Source organism: Oncorhynchus nerka, linkage group LG15 (assembly GCF_034236695.1).
Source record: "Oncorhynchus nerka isolate Pitt River linkage group LG15, Oner_Uvic_2.0, whole genome shotgun sequence".
Taxonomy (NCBI): Eukaryota; Metazoa; Chordata; class Actinopteri; order Salmoniformes; family Salmonidae; genus Oncorhynchus; species Oncorhynchus nerka.
In genome coordinates this window covers 16,246,220-16,257,285 of record NC_088410.1, presented here as the reverse complement: position 1 = coordinate 16,257,285, position 11,066 = coordinate 16,246,220, and the positions used below count along the sequence as shown (strand labels likewise).

The window sequence follows — 11,066 nt, the reverse complement described above, 5'->3', positions numbered from 1 at the left end:
TCTAGCCAATCGGAAAAGTTCAACAGATGTTGCGGAACATAGAAACATGCTATTGGAAGTTAGCTAGCTAGCCAGGATGATAACGTAGCTAGCCATCATATTTCAGCACATTGAGGAAGCTAATTAATTTATCGCCATGGACACACGTCGGACAGCAGGACGAGGCAGCACAACATGTGTTTTCATGGCGTTAGTTGTAGCGACGTGTCTTGAAACCATTCGTGCTTTCGGCCACAGCCAAGACAGCGAATTCACCTTTATCTTACCAGCCGGAAGAACCGAGTGCTTTTTCCAAACGGCTGCGAAGAACGTTACCATGGAAGTGGAGTATCAGGTACTAAACTAACTAGTTGGTTAGCTGTCTAGTGTGCGCATTGGCGAGCAACAAAATATCGCAACACAGAAGTTAGCAGGCTTGTAACGTTAGCTAACGTAAACACTATACAGTCCCAGAAAAGGCTAGCTGTGACAATGATGCTATTCTCAGTTCGCCTCCCGCGATGACTAAATACAGTAGCAAGCTAGTCGCGCCAGGTAACGTTATCTAGCTAACTCGCTAGTTAAGGAGAGAGCCACAGCAGCAAGTTACCTGGTTGTGCCCTTTCGCATGTATGCTGTGTAGGACACTTGTCCCAGGCTACACATGAGAGACTACTTGAAGCCGTACAAGCAAGGATGCTGTTTTGCAGTAGTATCCCCATCTATAACCTAACCTTTCGTATGATGCAGGTGAACCATATAGCTGTAACCAAATTGTATCTTTCTCCCAGAGGAGAAAATGGGATATCTGGTCAGTTGTACAACTCAATGCATTCAACTGAAATGTGTCTTCCGCATTTAACCCAACCCCTCTGAATCTCTGCATCTCTCGTCTTCCACTCTACAGAGATTTAGCCAGTGTAAGTGTTACAAATACATCCTACCCAGTGATGTAAATATATCATTATAAACTGGGTGGTTCAAGCCCTGAATGCTGATTGGCTGACAACCGTGGTATATCAGACCTTATACCACGGGTATGACCATTTTTTTTTTGCTTCCCTAATTGCGTTGGTAACCAGTTTATAATAGCAATAAGGCAACAGAGGGTAGGGTAGTTAAGGGCTGTGTCCAGGCACTCAGCAATGCGTCGTGCATAAGAACAGTGTAAATGTAATGTAAATGTAATGTAAATGTAACAGCCCTTAGCCATGGTATATTGGCCATATACCACACCCCCTTGGGCCTTATTGCTTAATTCTACCACTTCACCTACATCTTGACACAAACGGCTCCAACAACTCTCTCAATTAGGTCATATCTATCAATATGTGTCTTCCTTCTATAGGCTAGTTAGCCCATCTGTCCCAGTCCGTCCACAGAGGGGAGGGTAGCTAGCCTGATCCCAGTCCGTCCACAGAGGGGAGGGTAGCTAGCCTGATCCCAGTCCGTCCACAGAGGGGAGGGTAGCTAGCCTGATCCCAGTCCGTCCACAGAGGGGAGGGTAGCTAGCCTGATCCCAGTCCGTCCACAGAGGGGTGGGTAGCTAGCCTGATCCCAGTCCGTCCACAGAGGGGAGGGTAGCTAGCCTGATCACCCCCAGGCTACAGGGTGGCTCCCCCTCCCCCCAGGCTACAGGGTGGCTCCCCCTCCCCCCAGGCTACAGGGTGGCTCCCCCTCCCCCCAGGCTACAGGGTGGCTCCCCCAGGCTACAGGGTGGCTCCCCCTCCCCCAGGCTACAGGGTGGCTCCCCCTCCCCCAGGCTACAGGGTGGCTCCCCTCCCCCAGGCTACAGGGTGGCTCCCCCTCCCCCAGGCTACAGGGTGGCTCCCCTCCCCCAGGCTACAGGGTGGCTCCCCCTCCCCCCAGGCTACAGGGTGGCTCCCCCTCCCCCAGGCTACAGGGTGCCCCCCCCAGGCAAGCCAATACAATAGAGCTATATAAGTGCACACTTCAGAGGAGTAGAGATTATTGGGTTGCAGGCAGCACTAGTCTGTTTTGTTCAGTGGGAGAGTCCCAGTAGTGGAGTTTACAGGCAGCTCTAGTCTGTTTGTTCAGTGGGAGAGTCCCAGTAGTGGAGTTTACAGGCAGCTCTAGTCTGTTTGTTCAGTGGGAGAATCCCAGTAGTGGAGTTTACAGGCAGCTCTAGTCTGTTTGTTCAGTGGGAGAGTCCCAGTAGTGGAGTTTACAGGCAGCTCTAGTCTGTTTGTTCAGTGGGAGAGTCCCAGTAGTGGAGTTTACAGGCAGCTCTAGTCTGTTTGTTCAGTGGGAGAGTCCCAGTAGTGGAGTTTACAGGCAGCTCTAATCTGTTTGTTCAGTGGGAGAGTCCCAGTAGTGGAGTTTACAGGCAGCTCTAGTCTGTTCAGTGGGAGAGTCCCTGTAGTGGAGTTTACAGGCAGCACTAGTCTGTTTGTTCAGTGGGAGAGTCCCAGTAGTGGAGTTTACAGGCAGCTCTAGTCTGTTTGTTCAGTGGGAGAGTCCCAGTAGTGGAGTTTACAGGCAGCTCTAGTCTGTTTGTTCAGTGGGAGAGTCCCAGTAGTGGAGTTTACAGGCAGCACTAGTCTGTTTGTTCAGTGGGAGAGTCCCAGTAGTGGAGTTTACAGGCAGCTTGCCACCTATGATGTGTAACCCCTCTCAGGCAGTGTGTGTGTTGTTGTGTAACCCCTCTCAGGCAGTGTGTGTGTGTTGATGTGTAACCCCTCTCAGGCAGTGTGTGTGTGTTGATGTGTAACCCCTCTCAGGCAGTGTGTGTGTGTGTTGATGTGTAACCCCTCTCAGGCAGTGTGTGTGTGTGTGTGTGTTGATGTGTAACCCCTCTCAGGCAGTGTGTGTTGTTGTGTAACCCCTCTCAGGCAGTGTGTGTCGTTGTGTAACCCCTCAGGCAGTGTGTGTTGATGTGTAACCCCTCTCAGGCAGTGTGTGTGTGTTGTTGTGTAACCCCTCTCAGGCAGTGTGTGTGTGTCGATGTGTAACCCCTCTCAGGCAGTGTGTGTGTGTCGATCTGTAACCCCTCTCAGGCAGTGTGTGTTCAGCACTAGTCAAGGACTGAATGTTATGACATACAACCTTGCCCTGTAACGTCAGTCTGTTCATGTATAGATGGGTTTTATGTGCCAGTAAGACTCACATATCTAGAACAGCCATGTTTGTGTTTTGTTTTCCTTGTGTGATGACGTAGGGGTGTGAGTGTGAACATCTGATTTCAGTTGTGATACAGGGGACAGAGAAACAGTTTACAGAAAACCTAGATCCTCCACTATGCTGTAGAGGGGCGGCAGGGTAGCCTAGTGGTTAGAGCGTTGGACTAGTAACCGGAAGGTTGCAAGTTCAAACCCCCGTGCTGACAAGGTACAAATTTGTCGTTCTGCCCCTGAACAGGCAGTTAACCCACTGTTCCTAGGCCGTCATTGAAAATAAGAATTTGTTCTTAACTGACTTGCCTGGTTAAATAAAGGTAAAAAAAAAAAAAAAAAATTAGGCCTATCTGATAGGGGGTCGTCTGCATCCCTATTCCCTATGTAGTGCACTACCTGTGACCAGAAACCCTATGTAGTGCACTACCTGTGACCAGAGCCCCTATGGCCTCTCAGGAGAATGGAGGTTCAGATAGTTTCTGTTCAACACATTTCTATCATCTGTCAGAGAGAATAGGAGATCCTGTCAGCTCTATTTCCTCTATTTCTACCTGCACCATTCAGAGGGGTTCACGTCACTGAGTACACATCCTGTTTTACTCAGGTAACATTATCGCACACATCATGTTTCATATCCTAGCTCTCTGCTGTGCAGTGTGACTCATGTCTATAGCTGTTGTAAAAGTACCTTTCTGGTGTGTGTGTGTGTGTGTGTGTGTGTGTGTGTGTGTGTGTGTGTTCCTCTCTCCAGGTGATAGCCGGTGCAGGTATGGATGTAGATTTCACCGTTCTCTCTCCTCACGGATTCCAGCTCATCTCTGAGTTCCGCCGCTCAGACGGAGTCCACATGTCAGTACCGCTGCCTCTCATTGGTCCAATCTACTCGCACAACATCTCTTCTAGTTCTGCGATTGGTCTATTTCTCTGCTTCTGTGATGTCACAATTCAACCTCGGATCACCCTGTGTTTTTTGACCTCGCTCTCTCCCCTTCCCTCTCTTTTTGGTTTGCTGTTGGCTTTGTGCCCACATCTCTGATTGGTTGCTTTCTCTGTGTCAGCGCCTCTGATTGGTTGTTTTGTTCTAGGGTGGAACCCACGGAGGAAGGAGACTACCAGATCTGTTTTGACAACAGCTTCAGCCGCTTCTCTGAGAAGATGGTCTTCTTTGAGGTTTATTTGTATTATTATGTCTTTATTAATTGGTTGATTTGATTTACTGTAAGTCGCTCTGGATAAGAGCATCTGCTAATTTAATCAAATGTAAATAAAGATACTATAAAGTGTGTGTGTAAAAATGCAGGTCATCATCGAGGGACAGCCGGGTGACATGGGCGGGGATGACGAGTGGGCGGGGCTTGGAGAGCCTGAGAGCCTATTGGAGTACAAGCTGGAGGACATTAGGGTGAGTAGGCTATTGGATGGACGACCATGTCTTCAACACATTCGCTGTAACTGAAGAGAGAAAAAAATGAACGTACACAGTACCTTTCCTCTTTTCAAACTCCTCCCCCCTCTCTCTTCCTCTTCCCCCTCTCTCTTCCTCTTCCCCCTCTCCTTCCTCCACCCCTCTCCTGTCCCTTCCTCCTCTCTCTCTTTCTCATCACCCTCTCCTTCCTCCTCCCCCTCTCCTGTCCCACCCTCCTCTCTCTCTCTCCCCCTCCCCCACCCTCCTCTCTCCCCCTCTCCACCCTCCTCTCTCCCACCCTCCCCTCTCTCCCCCTCCTCTCTCTCCTCCCCTCCAGGAGTCAATAGACTCAGTACACCGTCGATTAGAGAGAAGTGGTCAGATGCAGACAGTACTGAGAGCGTTTGAGGCCAGGGACCGTAACCTGCTAGAAGACAACCTGTGGAGGGTCTCCTTCTGGTCCTGTACCAGTCTCATTGTAATGCTGGGGGTCGCACTAACTCAGGTAACACACCCCCACACTAGGACAACCTGTAACACACCCCCACACTAGGACAACCTGTAAAGGTTCTCCTTCTGGTCCTGTACCAGTCTCCTAGTTACAGACCTGCCAACCTGCACAGATTTTCAGGTCAAAGTATGCTGGTATGAAGAACTACCCTAAAATATGCAAAAAGATGCGTCTAGTGGGCACTTTGAGGTTTTTGAAGCTGAGCCAATCAGGGGACACGGGCGAGGAAAAAATCTCTAGCTCCCCGCTTGATCTCCGAAACAGTAGTAGACGTGAGTTCATTGACTAGCAAGGAAACACGTGTTGTGGTGCGGTAGGTCAGCGGGTGCGTTAGGTCAGCGGGTGCGTTAGGTCAGCGGGTGCTGTAGGTCAGCGGGTGCGTTAGGTCAGCGGGTGCGTTAGGTCAGCGGGTGCTGTAGGTCAGCGGGTGCTGTAGGTCAGCGGGTGCGTTGGGTCAGCGGGTGCGTTGGGTCAGCGGGTGCGTTGGGTCAGCGGGTGCGTTGGGTCAGCGGGTGCGTTGGGTCAGCGGGTGCGTTAGGTCAGCGGTGCGTTAGGTCAGCGGGTGCTGTAGGTCAGCGGGTGCTGTAGGTCAGCGGGTGCGTTAGGTCAGCGGGTGCTGTAGGTCAGCGGGTGCTGTAGGTCAGCGGGTGCTGTAGGTCAGCGGGTGCTGTAGGTCAGCGGGTGCTGTAGGTCAGCGGGTGCGTTAGGTCAGCGGGTGCGTTAGGTCAGCGGGTGCTGTAGGTCAGCGGGTGCTGTAGGTCAGCGGGTGCTGTAGGTCAGCGGGTGCTGTAGGTCAGCGGGTGCTGTAGGTCAGCGGGTGCTGTAGGTCAGCGGGTGCTGTAGGTCAGCGACACCTGCGGAGACGTGGGCTGGGGTTAAAAATATAATACAAAACACATCACGACAAGAGAGACACCACAACACTACATAAAGAGAGACCTAAGACAACAACACAGCGTGGTAGCAACACAGCGTGGTAGCAACACAGCGTGGTAGCAACACAACGTGGTAGCAACACAACGTGGTATCAACACAGCGTGGTAGCAACACAACGTGGTAGCAACACAACGTGGTAGCAACACAGCGTGGTAGCAACACAACGTGGTAGCAACACAACGTGGTAGCAACACAACGTGGTAGCAACACAGCGTGGTAGCAACACAGCGTGGTAGCAACACAACGTGGTAGCAACACAGCGTGGTAGCAACACAGCGTGGTAGCAACACAGCGTGGTAGCAACACAGCGTGGTAGCAACACAGCGTGGTAGCAACACAGCGTGGCAGCAACACAGCGTGGTAGCAACACAGCGTGGCAGCAACACAGCGTGGTAGCAACACAACGTGGTAGCAACACAGCGTGGTAGCAACACAGCGTGGTAGCAGCACAGCGTGGTAGCAGCACAACGTGGTAGAAACACAGCGTGGTAGCAGCACAGCGTGGTAGCAACACAGCTGGTAGCAACACAGCGTGGTAGCAGCACAGCGTGGTGGCAGCACAGCGTGGTGGCAGCACAGCGTGGTGGCAACACAGCGTGGTGGCAACACAACGTGGTGGCAACACAGCGTGGTGGCAACACAGCATGGTAGGAGAACAAAACATGGTATAAACATTATTGGGCCCAGACAACAGCACAGAGGGCAAGAAGGTAGACAACAATACATCACGCGAAGCAGCCTGTCAGTAAGAGTCTCCATGATTGAGTCTGAATAAAGACGTGTCTATAGTCTACCATTCCTATAGAGCACATATGTCAGAGTCAAGGCCCGCGGGCCACATCCGGCCCGCAAGAAGGTTTTTTACGGCCCCTGGGATGATCTTGATTTATTATTAGAACCGGCCCGCAGCAAGCCGGCAGCCCGCAGATCTTTTACACGCACCAATACTACATTTCCCACAATGCAAAGGTGACGCACCGAGCAGTAGGCTGCTTCATTTCAATATTTATTGGCACAGCAGTCGTCAGCATCACAGTAAAATTAACTTTCAGATACCCATCAAAAATGGCAAAACGGAAGGTGGATACTGAGAACCGGGGGTTTCAAACAAGGTGGGAGTCGGAGTATATGTTCACGAAGGTAGCTGGAAAACCTGTGTGTCTTCTGTGTGGAGAAAGTGTGGCGGTACTGAAAGAGTATAATCTGAGACGACATTATGAAACGAAACACGCGGACAAAAACAAGAATATGGACATGGAACAAAGGCTACAAAAGGCAGAGGAATTAAAACGAGGCCTCAAATCTCGACAGGCTCTGTTCAAAAAGCCAAATCACAAGGCCAGGCTGCTGTCAAGGCCAGTTTTATTTTGGCAGAAGAGATCGCTAAATCAGCCCGGCCATTTACGGAGGGGGATTTCATCAAAAACTGCATGATTAAAGTTTGTGACGTGTTTGCCCAGAAAAAAGGCAACTCTTTTTAAATGTGAGTCTGAGCAGAAACACCATTGCCGGGAGAGTAGACCAGTTGTCCATCAATCTAAAAGAGCAGCTTGTGAAAAAGGGAAAAGATTTTATTGCATATTCCTTGGCTGTGGATGAGAGCACCGACATTTCTGACATTGCCCAGTTGTCAATTTTCATCCGCGGAGTGGACTCCAACCTAAGCGTGACAGAGGAGTTTTTGGCTTTACGTCCTATGCATGGCACAACTACGGGGCATGATTTGTATGAAGAGGTGTCAAGATGTGTAAATGAGATGGAGCTGCCTTGGGAAAAACTCGGGGTTTGACAACCGACGGAGCACCTGCGATGTGTGGACACAGGAGCGGACTGGTGGCGAAGATACGGGAAAAGATGCAAGAGGAAAACGCGACAGGTGAGCTGACAGCTTATCATTGTATCATACACCAGGAAGCGTTGTGCGGTAAAGCCTGAAAATGGAGCATGTAATGAGCATCATCACGCGCACAGTTAACTTTATCAGAGCCAAAGGTTTGAATCACCGCCAGTTCAAGGCATTTCTGACGGAGTTAGAAACGGAGCATGGTGATTTGCCTTATCACACAGAGGTGCGATGGCTAAGCCAGGGAAAGGTGCTTCAAAGATGTTTCGAGCCTGAGGAGATTTGTCTGTTCTTGGACAGCAAAGGGAAAGACAAACACAACTCCGAGACGAAATGTTTCTGTGTGAAATGGCTTTTCTGTGTGACATTACGAGTCATCTGAATGCAATAAACTTGCAGCTGCAGGGTCGGGATCGTGTCATCTCTGATATGTACAGTACAGTGAAGGCATTTAAAACCAAACTGACTCTGTGGGAGACGAGATGCGGAAAGAAAATTTGAGCCACTTTCCCAGCTGCCAGACCATGAAAGAGAAGCTCTCTACCAGTGCGTTCCCGAGCACACAGTTGGCTGATAAAATAGGTATGCTTGCCGCTGACTTTCGACGGGGATTTGCTGACTTTGAAGCACAAAAAAGCAGGTTGGAACTGCTCGGTAACCCATTTGCTGTTGACGTGGAAAGCTCACCACCAAACCTCCAAATGGAGTTGATTGACCTCCAATGCAATGATGCACTGAGGGCAAAATATGCGGCAGTGGGTGCTGGGAGTTCGCCCGTTCCTCCCCCGGCACAATGCCCCAGCTGCGCATCCAGGCTGCTCAAACGTTGTCTATGTTTGGCAGCACATACCTGTGTGAACAACTGTTTTCTTTGATGAACCTGAACAAAACATCACACAGAAGTCGACTTACTGCTGAACACCTCCACTCAATTCTGAGGATTTCTTCAGCTCAGAGCCTTACCCCCAACATTGATGAACTTGTGGAAAAGATGGGACACCACCAAGTATCACCCTCAACCTCAAACAAGTGAACATTACTGTGCAATCACATATTTAGAGTTTTTACTCAGTTCAAGTTTAAAAGTTAAAATTTAATATTTGTTTTCACTGCATGTTACTTCTCCTTAAACAAAGTGTTGTTTTTGATTAATAGATTTTTGCACTTTATTTTTTTGTATTTCAATCCAATTATATTTTAAAAATATTTCAGTTGAGTGGATGATAGAAAATTGCTATTATTGTTTTTTCTTTGAAGTAAATTTAGCCCACTTTTGCTAAAATAGAAAATATAGTCTACTGATGGTGCCTTGAATACCGGTTTCTTTCATTTAATGTTCATGTTATGGGGATATTTATATAAAGGAAATTTGTCTTTTGTGTCTGTTGAAAATTAAAGATTACTGACAGAGCCATAAGAAAATATTGCTTTATTTATCTGATCATATTGTAATATATTTGTTAGGTTTTCAGTAGGTTCAATTAGGTTCACTAGACTATATGCGTCATTTAAACATTTTTCAATGAACATTCGAACAGTCCGGCCCTCGTCTTGTAGCTGATTTTTTTATTTGGCCCTCCGTCCATTTGACTTTGACACCCCTGCTATAGAGGGTCTTCTGCCAACATCATTAATAGTCTACCATTCCTATAGAGGGTCTTCTGCCAACATCATTATTGGATAAAAGGTGCGTTTGATTTGAGCAGTGTGGGGGTCTTCTGCCAACATCATTATGGGATAAAAGGTGCGTTTGATTTGAGCAGTGTGGGGGTCTTCTGCCAACATCATTATGGGGATAAAAGGTGCGTTTGATTTGAGCAGTGTGAGGGTCGCGTGTCGTCATGTGGGCCGGGGGTGCCGGTCACTGCAAGTGGTTCTCATTAAAATGATTCAAGGTTGGCAGGTCTGTAGTTGTGATGGGGGTCGCACTCGCACAGATTATACACACACACACTAGGACAACCTGTAGACACACTAGTTATAGACTCACACACACACACACACTAGGACAACCTGTAGACACACTAGTTATAGACACACACACTAGTTATCACACACACACACACTAGGACAACCTGTAGACACACTAGTTATAGACACACTATACTAGTGTAATCAGTCACTCAGGTAACATCTGTCTCTAACTGTCTGTTCCTCCTCTCTCAGGTCTATACCGTCCGCAGACTGTTTGATGATAAGAGGCGTGTCTGTACATAAAGACACGCCCACTCCACCACCTCACAGCCAATCACGGTTAAGGTGGGAAGAGAAGAGAGGTATAGCGTGGAGAGAGGAAGGAAGATGAGGAGGAAGCAGAAGAGTAAATTATCTGCGTCACAAATTGCACCTTATTCCTTATCTAGAGCCTCTGGTCTCTGGTCAGAAGATGTTGAACCTTTATTTAACTAGGTAAGCCAGTTAGGATTTACCTAGAGGCAGAACGACAGATTTTTACCTTGTCAGCTCGGGGATTTGATCCAGCAACCTTTCGGTTACTGGCCCAACGCCTATCTAGGGAATAGGGTGCTATTTGGGACACTCCTTTGCCATCTGGGCTCAACACGGTGCCTTTTACTCCCTGGGTGGTGTTCATTAGACACAGAACTAGACAACAGAAATGACGAGGTTCTGCCTCCATTTGTCCAAAGAGAATGTTCACTTTTGCGTTCCCGGAAAATATTTTTTCCGCCCTGTTTGTGCTTATGGTCCCAGTCTGCCCCTGAGTCAGTCATCATTTACCCACAATGCATCAAGGATGTGATCCGCTCAAAAGTGCACATTGGGTTTAAATCTCTCTAGTAATTGAATTTCTATGGATCCTCCTATTTTACCAGAACAAGCCCCACCCAACCCCTAATGTCCTTCTTCTCTCATTGGTCCATGTCTTTGTGACCTGTTGTGGGTAGCCAATCACCTTTTTTTTGGTGTTACTGAGTTTTATGTGCCAGTAAGATTCTATGCTGATATCTAGATGAACAGGTATGTTTGTGGGGTTTTTCAATGTGTGTGTGTGTGTGTGGGGGGATGTGTGTGTGTGTGGGGAGATGTGTGTGTGTGTGGGGAGATGTGTGTGGGGGGAGATGTGTGTGTGTGTGTGGGGGGGAGATGTGTGTGTGTGTGGGGGAGATGTGTGTGTGTGTGTGTGTGGGGGGTGTGTGTGTGTGTGGGGGGATGTGTGTGTGTGGGGGGATGTGTGTGTGTGTGGGGGGGGGATGTGTGTGTGTGTGGGGGGGATGTGTGTGTGTGTGTGTGGGGGGG

At 48.8% G+C, this 11,066-nt stretch overlaps 1 protein-coding gene across 1 annotated transcript; it reads left to right on the top strand.

Moving 5' to 3' along the window:
• On the top strand, nt 1–10,841 carry tmed1b (transmembrane p24 trafficking protein 1b). Its single transcript, XM_065001097.1, has 6 exons — nt 1–334; nt 3,865–3,962; nt 4,199–4,283; nt 4,414–4,515; nt 4,856–5,023; nt 9,975–10,841. The coding sequence occupies exons 1-6, from the start codon at nt 137–139 to the stop codon at nt 10,023–10,025; spliced, it is 702 nt and encodes a 233-aa protein (XP_064857169.1). The 5' UTR covers nt 1–136; the 3' UTR covers nt 10,026–10,841.
• The last annotated feature ends 225 nt before the right edge of the window (nt 10,842–11,066 follow it).

Excerpts from the sequence above, each read along its gene's own strand:
- tmed1b (XM_065001097.1), top strand. The coding sequence starts at position 137 with ATGGACACACGTCGGACAGCAGGACGAGGCAGCACAACATGTGTTTTC. Across the intron at positions 335-3,864 it reads CCATGGAAGTGGAGTATCAG|GTGATAGCCGGTGCAGGTAT; the intron begins GTACTAAACTAA and ends TCCTCTCTCCAG. Across the intron at positions 4,516-4,855 it reads ACAAGCTGGAGGACATTAGG|GAGTCAATAGACTCAGTACA; the intron begins GTGAGTAGGCTA and ends CCTCCCCTCCAG.